General features: G+C 51.2%; 3 protein-coding genes across 3 annotated transcripts; 1 reads left to right on the top strand and 2 right to left on the bottom strand.

Annotated features, from left to right (window-relative positions):
* The first annotated feature begins 209 nt into the window (after nt 1–209).
* LOC118243440 (vitamin D3 hydroxylase-associated protein-like) lies at nt 210–10,053 on the top strand. The gene is made up of 15 exons (XM_035537465.1): nt 210–419; nt 1,899–2,012; nt 2,343–2,486; nt 3,479–3,612; nt 3,992–4,198; nt 4,979–5,019; nt 5,380–5,504; nt 5,751–5,876; nt 6,415–6,512; nt 6,686–6,785; nt 7,660–7,703; nt 8,172–8,211; nt 8,836–8,944; nt 9,262–9,407; nt 9,528–10,053. The coding sequence occupies exons 1-15, from the start codon at nt 210–212 to the stop codon at nt 9,651–9,653; spliced, it is 1,764 nt and encodes a 587-aa protein (XP_035393358.1). The 3' UTR covers nt 9,654–10,053.
* A 1,011-nt stretch (nt 10,054–11,064) lies between these two features.
* NSUN4 (NOP2/Sun RNA methyltransferase 4) lies at nt 11,065–14,189 on the bottom strand. Its single transcript, XM_035537468.2, has 6 exons — nt 14,038–14,189; nt 13,198–13,607; nt 12,736–12,890; nt 12,407–12,561; nt 11,759–11,883; nt 11,065–11,552 (listed from the first exon to the last, which is right to left on the bottom strand). Exons 1-6 carry the CDS (start codon nt 14,161–14,163, stop codon nt 11,279–11,281), a joined length of 1,245 nt encoding a protein of 414 aa, XP_035393361.1. The 5' UTR covers nt 14,164–14,189; the 3' UTR covers nt 11,065–11,278.
* Nucleotides 14,190–15,425: 1,236 nt separating this feature from the next.
* Nucleotides 15,426–16,744, bottom strand: LOC118243530 (cytochrome b-c1 complex subunit 6, mitochondrial). Its single transcript, XM_035537664.2, has 4 exons — nt 16,557–16,744; nt 16,453–16,476; nt 16,145–16,306; nt 15,426–15,699 (listed from the first exon to the last, which is right to left on the bottom strand). Exons 1-4 carry the CDS (start codon nt 16,719–16,721, stop codon nt 15,667–15,669), a joined length of 384 nt encoding a protein of 127 aa, XP_035393557.2. The 5' UTR covers nt 16,722–16,744; the 3' UTR covers nt 15,426–15,666.
* Between the last annotated feature and the right edge of the window lie 8 nt (nt 16,745–16,752).

Raw genomic sequence — 16,752 nt, 5'->3', positions numbered from 1 at the left:
GCAAACTTAACCTTTTGAACTTCTCCGTCAATCATTCCCCACTGCATGCCCCCGTGAAGGCATCTCTTGCAGGGGTCAGCTTTGGATTTATAAACTACTTGCTGAGCTGAGACACTGGTGCTGGAAGAAGCAGATCTGGGGAGGCAGGGGAGCTCTCTGCCTTGCTTCTCTTTTTCCCTCCATCCTCAGAGATCAGCGGGTCCAGCAAAATGATCCAGCAGCAGCTGAGACAGCTCCTGCCAGAGCCAGAAGTGGCTTCTTCTGCTGCCCTCAGCCTTCTCTGTGGCTCAGCGGTGGCCGTGGTAGTCTGGAAGTGGCTGGGTGAAAGGCAGATCCAGCAGAAAATGGAAGAGGCTCAGAGGACCCGGGAGGAAGGTGTGAAGAAAATGGCAAAGGCTGTCCGGCAGTTCAGGGAGCAGGTAACCCATCCTTGTGGGTAGGCTGAGTCCCACTGGTGTGTCTTCTGACGTTGTTCTTCAGCTCCTGCTGCTAGCTTTTGTCACAGAGAACCCAGGGGAGATGTTCCAGCAGCCTTCAACAAGGGGTAAGGCTGCCTTGGGAGGAAGGGAGAGCGCTGCTTTTCTCAAGCTGTATGAGATGTGGTGGGAGCCTACAGCCAGGGAGACGTGAGTTACACACTGGACGAGGTTTTAGACAACAAAGGTGATGAAGCACTGGACCTTAATCCATCCAAATCTTCTAGATCTTTAGGGATCTAGAAATACCTCTCACCTCTATGTGTAGAAGCAAAAAAGCTTTTTCTCTTCCTGACTCTTAAGTTTATACATCCGTCCACACCCCTCTGTCTTTGGCTCTAAAACCTGCCTTCTAGATAGCTCTTGGAGAGTCTTCAAAGGAAGAAGTTTCACCAGGATTCCCAGCAAGTGAGGCCTCCCGGCCCACCAATCTGCCCAGAAGATACTTGGCCTAACTTAACACTAATGAAGCACAGGGCACTTAATGCTTCCTGTGAGCAACCAGGACACAACATGGGGATAAATGAGGCAGGCACCCAACCAGCACGGATGTGGCCCCCAATTCCTGAAGTTTTGCAGCACTCATTTCTGACCCCCCTTTCCTCCCTGCTCTGTTTGCTTCCGCATTTGTGCTGGTTCAACAAGATCATGTCTACACAGGTAATGCACTTGGAGATAAATCAAAGCAACTACAAGTGATATATATCTTTACAACCTTTTTTCTTAAATATTTAAAAATATGTATTTATATATATACATTAGAAAAAAATGGTGTCACTGAGAACTGCCAGTTGCCTTCACCTGAGCAGAGTTTACCCACCTGTAAGTCTTTATTGATTTCTTCAGTTTGCTTGGCCTGAGCTATTAGATTTTTTTTACCACCCTAGGTTGATGCCAGGGCTGTCAGCACAGTGCCTGTACCTATACCAAGGGTTGAAGGGTCAGCCTGAGGCTTGTGTGTAAGGACTTTGGTACCTTTAAGCCACAAGTTGGACTCAATGATCCTTGTGGGTCCCTTCCAACTCTGGATATTCTTCTGGCCAGATTGGTTTCCTCAGCTGAGATTAACTCTCAGTCAATGGATAAGTCCCACAGTGTGGGAAGGGAGGCTCAGATGTGAGTGTGATTGTCCCTCCCTGCAATGGATGCATGAAGGTCTTCTACACTTCCAGAGACAGGTGGATTCCTGGGTTTGCATCATGATTGTGACATCCGTGGGGCTTACAGAACAGCTCAAATTCATGTGAAGCATTCATCAGTTCAGAGTCTGAGCCCCCACATGCATGATCTGCCTTTCTGGAAAGCTTTGTTGTTAATGTTAGCAAAATACAAGGGACTTGTCTCCTCTGCGCCCTGGCACAGGCCCCTGCCATGGGTACCTGGAGATGCTGTCCTGCCATCCTTGCCATCATCCTCTTGCAGGTCCCCAGTGTCCAGACAGATGCCATCCTGTCCCTACCCCTGCTGGAACTTGCTGGGAGATTACAGGAAGGGTCCTTGTCCCCCAGGACTGTCCTCTACACCTACATAGAGAAGGTGAGTGCCTGTTTGCAGCATGAAGGACAGTTTGCTTATGTTCTCCTTGCTGTGGAGCACGGGCTGGTGACGGAGAAGACTTGGTGGAGCTGCTGATTATGGCAAGTCTTTAATCCAGCAGATATCAGAGGAGAAATACGAAAGGACAGAGATACCTCTGTCTCCTGGGTCATACCCGTAACGAGATAGCCCTCTGAGATGGTCTGAGCTAGGATGCTCTGGGAGGGGTTACCGCTACCACTTGCTTCAAAGATCCAAATAGCTACTGAATGCAGCTACATCATTAAGATGTTCTTAACTAACACCTCTTCCTCTATGTGTATGGCAAAGGCCCTGGAAGTGACCCAGCAGACAAACTGCGTGCGACATTTTATCCCAGAGTGTGAGGAGCAGCTCCAGGAAATACAAGGGCAGAAGGAGAAAGGGCTTCTCTACGGCATCCCTGTCAGCATCAAGGACCACATCGGCCACAAGGTGCTTCCCTTTGTCCCCCTGAAGCATCCCATCATGGGCTAGGCTGGGTGGTGATGTGGGGTGAAACAGAGGGTGGGGAATGGGCCCAATCCCTCCCTTGCTTATACCACACGAAGCCTGGCTGGGCCTGGGGCTGTAGCCCCACACCTCATTGCAGCTGTAGCCCTGGCAGTTAGGAGTTTCTGACCCCCTCATGTGAGGTGTGTGGATCTGGTGGGTGCTTTCTTTGAACTGAGTTAGGCCAGACAGAGTCATTGAAAGAGCTGATTTCAGTGACTCCACTCATGCTGGTGGGAGCAGACTCGGCATTGATCTCACAAGCAGTTCTCCTGCCAGAAGATAAATCCTGAGCAAAGGGCCCCAGTTGCACATCTGTTGCAGTGCCTCCATCAGTGAAAAAACAAATGATTTCTCCTCTGATACATGGGTGAGCACGAGCTGGGCTACGTGATGTTTTGAGCCATAAGTTGGACTTATGCTTCAGCGTTTGCTGTATGATTGATAAGAACAAGGCTCAGCTTCCAAAAACTCACTGGCAGCAGGAACCATTAACCTTGAATCCCTGCAGCACTGTAGCTTGTCCACTGAGCCCTTTAGCAAAACAAGACCCAGGCACCAGAGCTAACTGAAAAAGGACCACATTGTGTTTGCCTGGACTTTATGTTCTCTCCCTGAACATTCACTGGTGGCTTCACCTGGACAGCAGGACACTGGGTTTGATCCTGAGCTAGTGGGTGAACAAAGACTACCTATAAAGTTGCATCTAGGTCAGGGGAGAGAAATAGCAGGAAAAAGAGCAAGGCCAGGTTCCAAAGAAGCCTTAACCCTGTAAGTGCATAGCAGCCCTCTGCTAAGGATGGAAGGAGAAGGAGTGCTTGGCCCTCTATGCAAAGGAATAGATTAGTACTCCCCAAAGGGGTCACCAAATCTTCCTTCCAAAACTGCAGGGGAACTGTGCTGACCCTGTCCACTGTCCCTTCTCCTCTCTGCAGGGCCAACTGTCAACCTGTGGGCTTGTGCAATACCTGGGCACTCCAGAGCAGGAGGACAGCGTACTAGTCAAGGTTTTGAAGAGACAGGGGGCCATCCCATTCGCTAAGACCAACGTGCCGCAATCCCTCTTCAAGTAACATACATCATTAGAAATCTCCCCTCTGGCTGTGCTCCTGAAACTAAAACCCATCCTGTAGGTCACGGACAGGCTCCTTCCTGTCTTCTAAGATGTTCCCCAGATGAGTCCCTCTTCCATTAGCTGCCAGCTATCTCAGTTGAACTGAAAATGGCTTTTCTATAAGATTAAGGGGAAAAAAAACACCATGAAATAACAAAAACTAACTGCACTTGTGCATGGGAGGTGGCGGCTCATGGGAATGAGCCTTGTCCCAAAGGGTATATGGGGTGGAAGGAGGGGTTGGGTATGCTGCATAAGCCCAGTGCATGAGAGAGACAACAAAGTCAAGGTGCTAGACTCTTCCTGACAGCCTGTTTGCTGGTTTTCTCCTCAGCTACGACTGCAGTAATACCATCTTTGGCCAGACCCTGAACCCCCTCAACCACCAGAAGACCCCCGGAGGCTCCTCAGGAGGGGAGGGAGCTCTGATTGCAGGGGGAGGCTCCATCCTGGGCATCGGCTCAGACGTTGGTGGCAGCATCCGCCTGCCGTCCAGCTTCTGCGGGCTGTGCGGGCTCAAACCCACAGCCAAAAGGCTCAGGTAGGTGCTGCGATCTGCCCTGCCCACTCTGCAAGGAGCCTGCAAACCCATGCTGCTCCTTCCCAAGGCACACAGTGTCCCTCTGAGCTCACACCCGCCTTGTGCACCTACCCACCGTGTTCAGGGAGGGCTCAGCAAACGGATGGGTCTGCTGTCTGGTCACACAGGACAGCGTGTCCCTGGTGAGGAAACGGGAATTCAGACCTGCCTGAGTGTCAGTCCCTACATCTCTGAAAGCAAATAAAGGAAAAACCTAACTTATAAATTAGAGACAGAGAGAAATTTACTTGGACCAAACAGTCAAGTTGCCCTCAAACTGCAGTTTTGGAGGGACGGATGCTAATTGCCAAACTCAGCTGAAAGATGATGTACACAGCGAGTATTTGGGGGAAAAAGAGGACAGTTTCATAAATGCTGACTTGCTTTGCTCAAAACCTTTCCCAAGAGGCAATATTGCTAGGTTCTGCCTGGAAATAGCAGTGCTTTCACTGTAAAACTGACCTGGAGTTTAAAAGAAAGAGGGGCTAAGGTGGTTCAATAACTCCGAAATGGGACATTTTTGGTTAAACTACAACTAAGAGTTGTTGTGGTTTAGATTTATTTTTTTGTTGTTTTGTTTGACCAAAATTTTCTGTTTTACTCAGCTCAGATCAAATTCTTTTAATAATTTATTTCTGGTTGAGGTCCTGAATGGAAGACCGCAATGCCCTGTTCAGACGTATTGAGAATATCTCCCTGTTACTGGCATTACAATATACTTTTTTTTTTCTTTTTCTGCAGCCTGTCTGGAGTGAATGGCCCAGTCAATGGGATCCTGTCAGGTATGTGAATTTCAATTTTTTATTTTTTTTCTATATGCTGTGAAGAGCAGGAAGAGTGGAATGTGCCTGTCAGCTTTGTAGGAGAGGATAAGACTCTGGCCTGGGTTCAACAAGCCCAGGTGCAGAGTGCCGTGGCTCCTCGGGGTCACCTCAGAGAAGCTATGTCACCTCTAAAGTCTTAAGTCATCCTCTAGGCCACGGGAAGGCCTGAGGCAGCCAAGACCTGTGTGGAAGCCACCTAGAACACCCCACCTCATTGCCTGATGGTTCCTTGCAGTCACTGTGGCCATGTGGAGGGACAGACCAGTGCTTGACACACTCCTTTGCTTACTATGGACATTTGCTCTCGTCCCACACCAGTTCCCTCTGCGCTGGGGCCGATGGCGAGAGATGTGGACAGCCTGGCCCTCTGCATGAAGGCACTGCTCTGCGAGGAGATGTTCCGGCTGGACCCCACCGTGCCCCCCATCCCCTTCAACGAGGAGGTGAGCCTGGTCCTTAACGGTCCTACATGCCTTAAGGATCCAGTTATCGTTGTAATACTGGTTTCTAGTAACTTCCTAGATCTCTTTGAGGGCATGATTCATAATTATCAGGGGAACAAAAAATGGTTAACAAAAATAAGTAGTTATTATTTCCGTTCTCTCAACTGGAGTGTGGTTTACCAGACTGAGAGACCCCGGCAAAGGGTGGAGGAAGGCAACGTCAGACTGGTGTCTCCTTTGCTCCAGGTGTACTCAAGCTCTGCTCCTCTGCGGGTCGGGTACTACGACACCGATGGCTACTTCCCGCTGCCTCCTTGCATGCGCAGGGCGGTGCATGAGACCAGGGAGGCTCTGCAGGCAGCAGGGCACAAGGTGAGCACCACCACCCCACACTCGTCCCCACAGGGTGCCCCCAGCTTTGCCCCTTCCTGCTGTAATCAACCTTCAGAAGCTACACAGAGCCCCTCGGACCTGCTGTGGGATAAATAACAGAGGCGCCATTTTAAATTACCACGGTACTGAGAGAAAGGGCCATGGGACACAGGATGGGAAACACCTTTTGCTCCATGTAGGCATGCTTGTAGAAACATGTTAGTACTTCATAGCAAAGTAAGGCCATGTCTAAGGAGGCATTGATTCAGCTGGGACACATGGAAAACTGGTGCAGTTTCTGGCTCAGTGATTGCCTAGAACAAGAGGGAGGAGGAATGGAGAGGTCTCAGACCTGAGCCAAAAAGCTGCCAGGGAGGAATAATCATATGGGGAGATGGCTAAAGGGCTGAAATGGGCCCCTCCACCAGTGTGTGGAGCCCAGGAAGGCTTCTGTTCTGCCAGTGAAGTATATCCCCAGTCAGGCCTTGGAAATTATTCACATCCTCAGGCTGCTGTGTGATTTTGTGTTTTGGTGCAGCTGGTGCCCTTTTCTCCACTTCGGATCCACTATGTTATGACTGAACTGTTTTTGAAGACATTTTTTGCTGATGGAGGCCGTGCTTGGTTGGATGAGTTGTAAGTAGGAGCCCTCTGGCAGGAGTGCTCTAAAACACCCCTATCCCCATGCCCCTGAGCACAACACACAGGCAAAACTAGCTCTTCTCACACCCCAAACAGGAGATACTCGGGTTTCTGAGAAAGGGCAAACAGCTTCTCTGGCATGATCCCCTCCTCTTTTCATCTCTCAGCACAGGAAATATTGTAGATCCAAGCTTAAAACCACAGGTGACTTGCTACAAGATCCCAAGGCTGGCGAAGAAGCTGCTGGCTCTGATTCTTAAACCTCTGGTGAGTTCCTGGCCTCAGGCTCAAAGCAGAGTGGTGTAAACAAGGCCCTGAGATGCTTAGAAGCATGACGGTACTGGGAGCCACCTCTAACTGCAAACACTGGGATTTTATGCCAAGGCACATGCTGTCACTTTGGAAGGTCTTTTCTAGAGCCCTGCTGGGGTTTACCCAGTGCAAAGGGAAATGAGAAAAGGACCAGCCAAGAGCTGTAAAGAATAATGCAGAGCCAACAGCAAGTGGTTATTTAAATGCTACATCTAGCGGTGCCCAGTTTCCTACAGATTCATGCGTTGGGATTGCTACAGCAGGGGAACTCAAGTTTGAAGTTCTATCCCTGCTTTGGAGGCCTTCCAAAGAGCACACTTTCACAGGGGTTTCCTGGTGATTAATAAGAGCTGATCCGCACTGCAGCCCCATTCATACAATAAACATCCTCTCGTCCTGCATCCTCCAGTTTTCACTGCCCTTCTCTCCAGTTGGGTTGTTCTTAGCTAACAGGATCAAAAATGTAGCAGTGAGTGGGAGGCAACCAAAGCAGAAATCTTGTTTCTATGAGACACCAAGGAAAAAAAAAAAAAAAAAAGTTTGATTTATCAGAAATAAGTGTCTTGGTTCAGGTCAGTGCATTCCTCTGTGAGTAGGAAATAGTGAGCTGTAAGGAAAAGAAAAAAAAAAAAAAAAAAGGAGAACCAACAACATGAAGTTGGAAGCCAAGCAAAATGAGAACCATGTGGAGCATTCTTAAGCAATGTTATTCACCCTTAGCACAGCAGCCCCATAGACTGAGTCAGGGCATGAACTGAGGTTTCCTGGGATGGCACAAGTTACTGCACCCTCACATCATGCCCCTAACAGGAATCATTTGCCTTTCCAGTTTCCCCGCCTGGCTGACTATCTGAATGCCTTGTGTGGAATGAGGTAAGACAGCACCGTCCCAAGGGATGCCTATGGAAATGAGCTGTGCTTTCTCCTCTAAGTGTCCACGATGGAGTCGGGGGCACTGGGTTCACAACAGGCTTTCTGCAGGTTTCTCTGTCCTGGACGATGCTTCAGTCTTAGGAACACATCTCCCCACTTCCCTAGTGTTACACTGCCCCTTGTGTTACCCTGAAAGGATGAAGGAACTTGGACAAGGTCGTACAGCAAGCTTGTGGCAGAGATAAGCACTCAATCCAGACTCACAAGAGAAACCTTCTCTCTTCCATTTCCAGACATTTGTTGCTTAATAGCTTGGCTAAATGCCTAAGGAAACTTTAGACAAATTGAGGAAGATGTATTGTTTTAAGTAATTGCTAAAATCACTGAGGCTTATCAACCTGGAGGATTGTTTAAACAGTTTCCCCTCTTCTTAAAGCTTAAAAATGTTACTATGATTTCCGCTTGCAGGTCAGTGAATGAGCTGTGGAATCAACAGCATCAAATAGAGGTATGTTTTGAGGGCTTTTCTCTCGGGCATCATGCTATGAGTTGAGGCATTATGGTGTCAGTTTGGCAGAGAGGAGGGGGGTCAGTGTTTAAGAAAGGGGTTGTGCAGTGGGGTGCTGGGGACAAGGGGAAAGACACAAAAAAGAGGTAAGAATGGACTAGTTGGGCTTTTTGGTCAGTTCAGCCAGGACTTCGTGGGTTACAGTGCTCACGCCCAAATACCCACACTCAGCAGTCCCAGAGCAACAAAGGCTGTCCTGAGAGCAAGTCTGGCAAAAGAGGAACCTTGCCAGTTCCCGTCCATAATTTGGCTATGTGCTGTAGAGGCAGACACTTGCACACAGTGTGGGTCTCCCTTTGGGGATATCTGCACTACAGGCTGCAAGAGATGAGTCCAAGGAGGTTCCTTTAGGGCTGGGCCAGTGGCGACACCGATCTGTCCTGATAGCACTGCGACCCAGCAAGGGTTCCTCCATCGGGCAGACACGCTGCCACCAGCCCTTGCCTCTGCTCTGGTGCACAGCTGCCTCCTCAGCCTTACCACAGCCTGGTGCATGCCTCAGAGAAGCCAAGGTGTTCCAGGCATGGACATGGCCTTGGTGTCATCTCCCCTTTCCTCCCAAAGGCGTACCGCTCGGAATTCATCACCCAGTGGAGGGAACTCCACCTCGACGTCGTGCTGTGCCCTGTCCTAGGGCCTGCCTTCACCGTGGGATTCCCAGGGAAACTCCTCCGTAAGTGAGCCTGGGACCTTCCTGGGAGGGGAGAGGACAACCATGGTTGTGACTGGACAGAACTGTCCACTACTGTGGAGCTTCACCACCAAAACATTTTATGGGCATTAGGAAGGAAAAATAACTACCGTAAAGCTTGGCAGACCTCTGGATAAGGTGGATCTGGTGGCAGTTGTTTCTTGCAGTAGGACTGGGACTCAGGGATGACCAGCCCTGGGCAGTTTTGCCTCACAAAAGTAGCTGGTTCTCAGGGCTTCAAGGAACACGTCTGAAATTGAGTCTGTAGCTGCCTGTGTTGTCTGTTTTGCTTCTCTCAGCTGCCGTCTCCTCCACAATGCTGTACAACGTCTTGAACTTCCCCGCTGGGGTCGTGCCCGTCAGCGTGGTGACAGAAGCTGATGAGGAAGAACTGAAGCTTTACCGAGGATGCTGCGATGACTCCTGGGACAGGACACTGAAACAGGTATGTGACACGGAAAGCCCTTGAGTTGGAAGGGACTGGCCACGTGCCTAAACAAAGCTCCCCAAAGCTGCTGGAGGTCCGAGCTCCACCATGTAACCCCTCACTCTGTCCCCTCTGCAGGCTGTGGCAGGAGCCGTGGGGCTGCCCGTGGCCGTGCAGTGCGTGGCCTTGCCGTGGCAGGAGGAGCTGTGCCTGCGCTTCATGAAGGAGGTGGAGACCCTCAGCCGTGGGAAGGGAGCAGCGTAGCCTCTGCAGTCCCACCTCTGCAGGGCCAGAGGCAGCCAAGACATAAACAGGACAGCTCTGCATCAGCTTCCCCTTTCGCAATCTGAAGTGCATAGATTCCAGCAAGGAGGGAAGGAGGAAAGAAAATGCATTTCCTGCCTTTCTTCCTGCTGACAAGCACAGATCCTGTAAAGGACACAGCAGTTTCCTCCGTAGGCATTAAAAGGACTGTAAATCTGCCTCACTGTCCTCTGTCTTGGCTGAGACACTGCCGGATTCATCTCTAAACAGCTCAGCAGCTCATGCAGAGACCAAAACATCAACATAAATCCTCCAGCACTTCATCACACAAACCCTTCACAACACCAAACTCCTTTGTTGGAAGGAAACCCTGTCTTGCCTGCATCACATTCTTCCTTAGAAAAAAAATGAGAATATCTGAAGACTCCAGATGGACACCGCAGCTTCACAAATTATCCTGTCATATGTTCCCCACCTCTTCTGCTGCTCGTTCTCCTATCTCCCCTGTTTGTCCCAGTAAAGTGATATGGCTGAAAACAACCAGTTCCTTTTGCTGCATTAGCGACTGTTCTGTGTTCCCCACCAGCACACTCTGCAGCCACACTAACACTCATGTTGGTCAAAGATGTGATGCAGAGGGCTAGAATGTCTAATGTTGGGTTCAAATGATCAAAAATCTATGAAGTGCACCTTCCTGAAACGATGGATATGGGTGGGAGTTACCCTCAGTAGTATTTTCTTGCTGGCACTGGATGTAAGCATGGGCTGCTGAGGCTAACAGCCCTGCTGGGAATACAGCCGTGTCTATCTACCCTCTCCATCACTATTTTACTTGAAAAAAAAACATAAAATACAGATATTAAGCAAATGTTATTATAAACTTGAGTAACCCTCCACTGATGGATGAGATGATGAGATCATATGAGTGCACAGTTATTCCTCAAAATCATACACCTCCCCACTGGACATTAAACGGCACCTAGCACACATGGCAGTGCTCACACCTCTCTGTCCGTGGGAGATGGCAACAGTCACTTGCCTCTCCACAGCACTGAGCTGTTTCCACCAGCAGATCTCAAGCATCACAGGTGTATTTCCAAGCCCAGCGAAGCAGCATTCTTAAGAACCTCTTCTTTAAGGACCTCAGGCTGCTGTTTCTAAAAGCAGAGAGGTGACAAGCAGAGACAGATTATGCAGATGGTGAGATCTGGGGCAGAAAGCCTGAGATCCCCGGATGGCGTTTATTATTCTGAACCTGCTCACGTAGGATAAAAACAGTCAGATGCAAGGGAGAAAACAACATCTGCACAGGACAATTTATCCTGTTCTGAGACAAATGAACTGCTCCATCTGATGAGACCTCTCTCTTTCCTAAACTCCTCAAACAGATAAATAGGCAGCAGACTCCACAGCAGGTCTTTCTCATTTATTCTCCGTCTGCAGTAAAAAGACTTCCCTGGAGACATTTTAACAAGAAAAATAAATATCAAGTAGTTTTGCTTTCCCTGGAAATCTAGGGTATTTCATTACATCCAGCAGTGTGGAAGCAAGTTCCAATTGAGATGGCCCAGAGATGTACCATGAGGAACCTGGAGCTGCCCAAGAGCCAAAATCTGCCACCCCTTCTATGCTCGGCGTAATTTGCAGAAATACATAGGTCCAAAGTTGGCTGTGAGGTGAGGAAGAACGAGCTCCCCCAGCCGGCAATCTGAGGAGAAAGAAAACGTGTCCTGGAAGAGCGTGCGGAAGTGGCTCAAGTCCTCTGCGTGGGTCGTGATGTTGAACTGGGTTTCTGCAATTTCTATCGCTCTCTCGATCACATATTCGTTCTGCAGCGGGGAGAGGGAGCATGTAGAATACACCACGTCTCCTCCTGGCTTGGTAGCAAGGATCCCAGCCCTAGGGGATGAAGAACAAACACACCATCACAGGTGGAAAAGGACAGTGCGGGACACCAGCACTGAAATCAGGAAGCCAACACACAGCACATATGAGGTGGGGAGAGCTTTGTACAGGTACACATAAAGAAGAGGTTTCAGTGCTGACAGCAGCAAGAGCTGTTATTGTAACACAGGTAACAACAAAACAGTACCAAGCTCACTCACATCAGCAGCTGCAGCTGCAGCATTGGCAACATCTGACGCTCCTTGGTTCTTCTTCTGTGGAAGATGTTGTTGTCTGTCTCCATCACAGAGTGCCTGTCCGTCGTGCAGGGCACATCCACAAGGACCTGCAGCAGCAGAGATCCTGCATCAATTCTGGCCTAGGATCGAGCTCAGAGGTCACCCAGCACCTCACCCAACACCTCCAGCCTTGCCATGCTCCAGGTAGTACAGCAAAACTCCTGAGGGGACACCTCCTGGTGTAACAAAACCCCCTCCCCCAAGGCAGAACAAACCACTAAGGGGCCAGCATAGCCCAACACGCTCCTGCCTGACAGGGGAATGGCTACAGGTTGAGAAACAAGAAGCAACCATCTAAGTTTCATATCTAACCCCTTGCAAGTGAAGAATTAGGATGGGATATTTATGGGCAATTATATAGATAGAGGTACAACTCAGGATGCCCATACTCACTAGATGCTGCAGAAAGGGTACAACCAGAGGAAATACTACTCTGTATGTGGCTTAGTCTCAGCATTTCAGGCTGTGCAAGACTAAACAATTATACTGTTGGATGAGCTGCTGTCTTCCTCTGAAACAGGAGGAAACTGAAATAGTTGGGCTTATCTTCTCCGGTTTTCAATCACTTACCTTATGGAAAGTCCCACCTTCCAGCTCTGCCCAGTCCCTTCCGTCGTACGACGTGACACTCACGGTTTCCCTGACATTCTTGGGAACGTAGCTATTGAGAATCTGGTACAATCTCTTTGTGCGGGAAATGGAGACATCGTTGGCTGCCAAATGCCCTGGGGTGAGAGGAGAAAACAGCATGCTGAGAAATTCACTCTAGAAAAAAACACACGATTCCCAACTCTTATAACCACAAAAGATTAACAGGCAGACAGGCAGTGCCATGTACCGCAGCACTCTTTCCCATCCCAGTTTTACTCGGCAGCACGAGGAACAGCCCCTTCGCTTACCACAAGCCCCAGTCTGCAGCAGAGCCAGAGTCTTGCCACCCGGAGCTGCACAGAGGTCAAGGACGAAGTCATCTGGCTGCACATTGAGGGCCAAAACGGGCAGGAGGGATGCTGCATCCATGAGATAGTAGCTGAGGAGCCCCAGAGCGTCTGGCCTGGAAACCACCATCACAGAAAAGCAAGCACGTGAGGAAACAAAACAACTGGAGGTTAAGATGGGCACATACAAAAGAAGCTGGTGCTAACACCCTGACGGTGGCAATGGCAACATTGGTTTGTCCTAGGAATGGTCAATGAAATGTTATTGAAGGCCTAGCTGGGGATAGTGTGGCACATCTCAAAGCCAACTAAAATTTTTTGGCTTTTTTCAAAAACGCAGCTTCTTTAGCTAGTTCTATCTTGTGTGCCTGTGTGCTACATCTGGCTGATATCGGTGTGAAGAAAACAGGAAAACCATCTCACCAAGCAGGACAAAAGCGCGTGATGTCGCCCCTGGGGAAGGTGTAGCACTTGATGTTGGAGCTGATGGGGGCAGGCAGCAGCGGTGATGTCCCTGCCTGTGTCACAGTCCTGCCTCCACCAGGCCCTTCCTGGGACGTGCTCTCCCCCTTCTCTGCTTCCACTGCTGAACCCTGCAGCAAACTCTGCGCCTTTTTGGCGGCTTCGGAAACGAAATCGGTGGCGTTGTGCAGCTCCAGCTCCTGGGCAACGTGGTCGGCACAAGCGAAGTTGTTGACCAGGGCGCCGTACTTCTGCTCGCACAGCAGGCTGGCGCGGACGGCCGGCCACCGCTCCCGCAGCTGCAGGCTGTAGTTGGTGTCGAAGTGGTGCAGCGCCAGCCGCGTGGCGGGGATGCGGGGCGCCGTGGCAGCCTTGGGAAGAAAATATTGGATGTGCGAACAGACAAAATATCCAACACCCCGTTGACCCCCAGCCCCTGCATTTCACTCGGTGACCGTTCCGCAGCCATGCAAGGAGAGGATGGGCTGCAGGGAACGGGGGAGCAGTGTCACGGGGGTGTAGTTTGGCTGTAAGGGGTGCAAGAGGGTGCAAGGAGAGCCGCGATGGGGTGCAAAGGGAACATAAACGGGGCAGAGAGGGGTGAAATTGGGATTTGGAATGATGTGAGATTGAGGTGATGGGGGAGAGAGGAGCGAGGGAAGCAGCGAGCAAGCAGAAGGGAGGGGAGGAGGGAAGACACGGGGGTGCAGCAGGGAAAAAAGGGGGTGCGAAGGGCTGAGGGGGAGAAAAGCCGAGCTGCGCGGGGCACAGGCGATGCCCGGGGAGCGGCGGCGCCCTCACCCACTTCTCCTTGTGGCGGTGCCGCCGCGGCGCCGCGCCCAGCCCCGGTGCCCCCGGACCCAGGCCCTGTGCCCCCGGACCCCACCGCAGCAGCAGCGGCAGCAGCGACCGCCGCCCAGCCGCCATAGCCCCGAGACCCCCCCCACACACACACAGCGGGCACCTTCCGGGGCGGGCCCGGCCCCGGCACCGGGCGGGCGGAGCCGGGGGCCGCGGGCTGCGGCCGCAGCCGCACGGGGGCGGCAGCGGGACAGGGCCGGGGCAGCCCCGCAGCCGGGTGCCAGCCCCCGGCTTCCAAATCGTGGCCCACCGGGAAAATGAAGAATATGAAGGAATAAAGCTGTGCTAGCGTTAGGGTGGTGTTTGGGTCAAGCTCCGTTTGGGTGCGCTAGGGGCTGAGCTTGGGATCCGTCAGAGAAAGGGTGATACATAGGCTGCCGCCCTGGTAAAGCGCAGCCGAATTTAAGAGGTGATGTTGTAACAGCTGAGGAAGCATTTGCTGCCGTTTGTTCCCTGCTACTAAGTATCTTAACCCAAAGGGAAACAGAAGCACAGCCTGAACTCATGAGTGGGGCTCGGTGATCCTTGCAGGTCCCTTCCAACTCAGGACATCCTACAATTTATGAACTCGACCCCACTGCACCACAGCCCCAGGCTGGTGCTTACCGATGATGCCACCTCACAGTGCAGCATTGCCCAAGTTCCCAGGTCACCACTCATGCATTATTCCCTGTTCCTGCACTCAAGAGTAGGGGGAACCACCACCCTGTGCCTGTCCTCAGCCCCATGATAGGTCACTCTGGGACAGGACACAGAGCTGACCACAGCAGAGGCTTCTCCAACCTCTGCTGGCAACCTCTGAGGGGCAGCTGCCATTTTTCCCCCAAAGGCACATTAAACAGAAACAGCCTCACCTCGCAGCTTTCTAGGGGTGAGAATCAGGTATCAAGTTTGGGAACAGATAGCACTATTTAAACAAAAAAATCACAAAAAACGTCATAAAAAAGGCTTCAATCAGTTTTTTAAAAAAGTAATTCTATTTAGCTGTTCATGTATTTTACAGAAATCATGCTTCTTTCCTATAAAAAAGTCAACCTTTCATGTTTTTCCTCTGGAAGGCAGCATTTTTGGAAAAACTGGTTTAGTCACAGCTTACCAAGTGAATAACATTGATCTTGTGGGGCTCACAAATGTCTTTGTGGCTTCAACAAATTCTTACCTATGGGATCACAGCAGCCACCAGTCATCAAGGCTGCACAAGAACATTCCCACAGCTGAGGAAAAGTCTCCCCCACGTACACACAGGTGGGCTCTGACCCCCAATCATTTCATCTTAACCCAGTACCAGTACAAGCGAGAACAAGAGACTAAGAAATAAACCAAGAGTGTTTCCACAGGAACTTTGAATGTTTAATATGGAAAATTACAGAACATCAACACAGTTTGTGTAGCTGCACATCTTCCATGAGAACAGATACAGTGACATGCTGGCACTCAGTCACTGCCCGAAAGCCGCTCCGTTTTTACTTCACATTGACAATAAACAGGCAGGAAGCAGAACTGTGAATCCGAGAACCGACAAGAGCTCTCTGTCAGATTATGGAAGCAGATGGACAATCACTCCCATGTTCACTTCAGCTTGGTAAAGAGCTTGTGAGCAACCTGAAAGAGAAGACAAAGCACTCGGTGACTGACAGTTTCTGTTCAAAAGGGCTGCTAGTCAGCAGGGTTTTACCACCCGTCTCTTGGTTTTCTGGGCCACTGATGCCCATGGCCCCACAACCCTCTCGCCAGAAGTAATTCCAGAAACTTAACGAGATTTCTTACAAAGCTTCACCTCAGATGAAAAGGGGTTAACTTAGAAAAGGCAAACACAACACTGAAATAGCAAAGTGTCACCTGCATGGCAGAAACATTGTTTGACGTTATTGTTTAATAACCTACAAAACTTAAGCTGGAACTGCTGTAGCAAACGGGAGGAATGTTTAATAAGAAAAAGCACCAACATTCACAGCTTTTTTGAGATTCTGGAGTGACTCAAGAGCTACTAAGCATCACACTTTCACACCCAGGAGCCTGACTAAAGGCCGGCATGCTCTGCACTTACGCAGTGGTCCCTGGCGTGCAGGAAGTCGAAGAGCTCCTCGGTGCACTGCTCCTCCGTCTGGGACCTGGAGGACACCCTGGCGTCGCACAGCTCCAGCCGCTCCCGCGCCTTGGCGCACTTCTCTGTCTGCTCGCAGTGCTCCCGCACGGTGGTCAGGGGGTCCTGGGGGGGCACAGGGCTGCGGTGAGCACGGGGAGCCCCGCACCGGGCCCCCCACAGCTCAGCTCTGCCCGTGAGGAGCCCGGCCCCGCAGCTCGGCGGGGACACGGACCGCGAGGCACGGCGAGGGGCCTGCAGCCCCGACTTACCACCAGCTCCTCCTCCTCCTCCTCCTGCGGACAGAGCACAGCACAGCCGTTACCGACACGCCGGGCACCGACCCGTCCCCGTCCCCGTCCCCATCCCTGCTCACCTCAGGCTCCCCGCCGCGCCCGGCGGCGCCGTCCAGCCCCATAGCGGCACCGAAGGACTCCCCACGGTCACCGCCGCCCGCCCCGGCAACGGAAACGTCCTCGCAGCGCCCCGCGCCCTCCCCGCCCCTCCTCAGCGCTTCCCCTCCCAAAATGGCAGCCGCCATGCCCCTCACATCATGCCCCCCGCCTTTCCCC

Source organism: Cygnus atratus, chromosome 8 (genome assembly GCF_013377495.2).
Source record: "Cygnus atratus isolate AKBS03 ecotype Queensland, Australia chromosome 8, CAtr_DNAZoo_HiC_assembly, whole genome shotgun sequence".
Lineage (NCBI taxonomy): Eukaryota > Metazoa > Chordata > Aves > Anseriformes > Anatidae > Cygnus > Cygnus atratus.
Note: the sequence above shows the minus strand (reverse complement) of the source record. Positions and strands in the feature narration are given on the sequence as shown.

What these genes read in the sequence shown, in the direction of transcription:
- LOC118243440 (XM_035537465.1), top strand. Translation starts at nt 210, where the DNA reads ATGATCCAGCAGCAGCTGAGACAGCTCCTGCCAGAGCCAGAAGTGGCT. An exon ending in GTGCCGCAATCCCTCTTCAA is followed by an intron (nt 3,613 to 3,991) that starts GTAACATACATC and finishes TTTTCTCCTCAG; the next exon opens with CTACGACTGCAGTAATACCA. An exon ending in AATGCCTTGTGTGGAATGAG is followed by an intron (nt 7,704 to 8,171) that starts GTAAGACAGCAC and finishes TTCCGCTTGCAG; the next exon opens with GTCAGTGAATGAGCTGTGGA.
- NSUN4 (XM_035537468.2), bottom strand. Translation starts at nt 14,163, where the DNA reads ATGGCGGCTGGGCGGCGGTCGCTGCTGCCGCTGCTGCTGCGGTGGGGT. An exon ending in ACCGCCACAAGGAGAAGTGG is followed by an intron (nt 13,608 to 14,037) that starts GTGAGGGCGCCG and finishes TTTCTTCCCAAG; the next exon opens with GCTGCCACGGCGCCCCGCAT. An exon ending in ACGCGCTTTTGTCCTGCTTG is followed by an intron (nt 12,891 to 13,197) that starts GTGAGATGGTTT and finishes GGTGGTTTCCAG; the next exon opens with GCCAGACGCTCTGGGGCTCC.
- LOC118243530 (XM_035537664.2), bottom strand. Translation starts at nt 16,721, where the DNA reads ATGGCGGCTGCCATTTTGGGAGGGGAAGCGCTGAGGAGGGGCGGGGAG. An exon ending in GGCGCGGCGGGGAGCCTGAG is followed by an intron (nt 16,477 to 16,556) that starts GTGAGCAGGGAT and finishes CTCTGTCCGCAG; the next exon opens with GAGGAGGAGGAGGAGGAGCT. An exon ending in TGCACGCCAGGGACCACTGC is followed by an intron (nt 15,700 to 16,144) that starts GTAAGTGCAGAG and finishes CTTCTCTTTCAG; the next exon opens with GTTGCTCACAAGCTCTTTAC.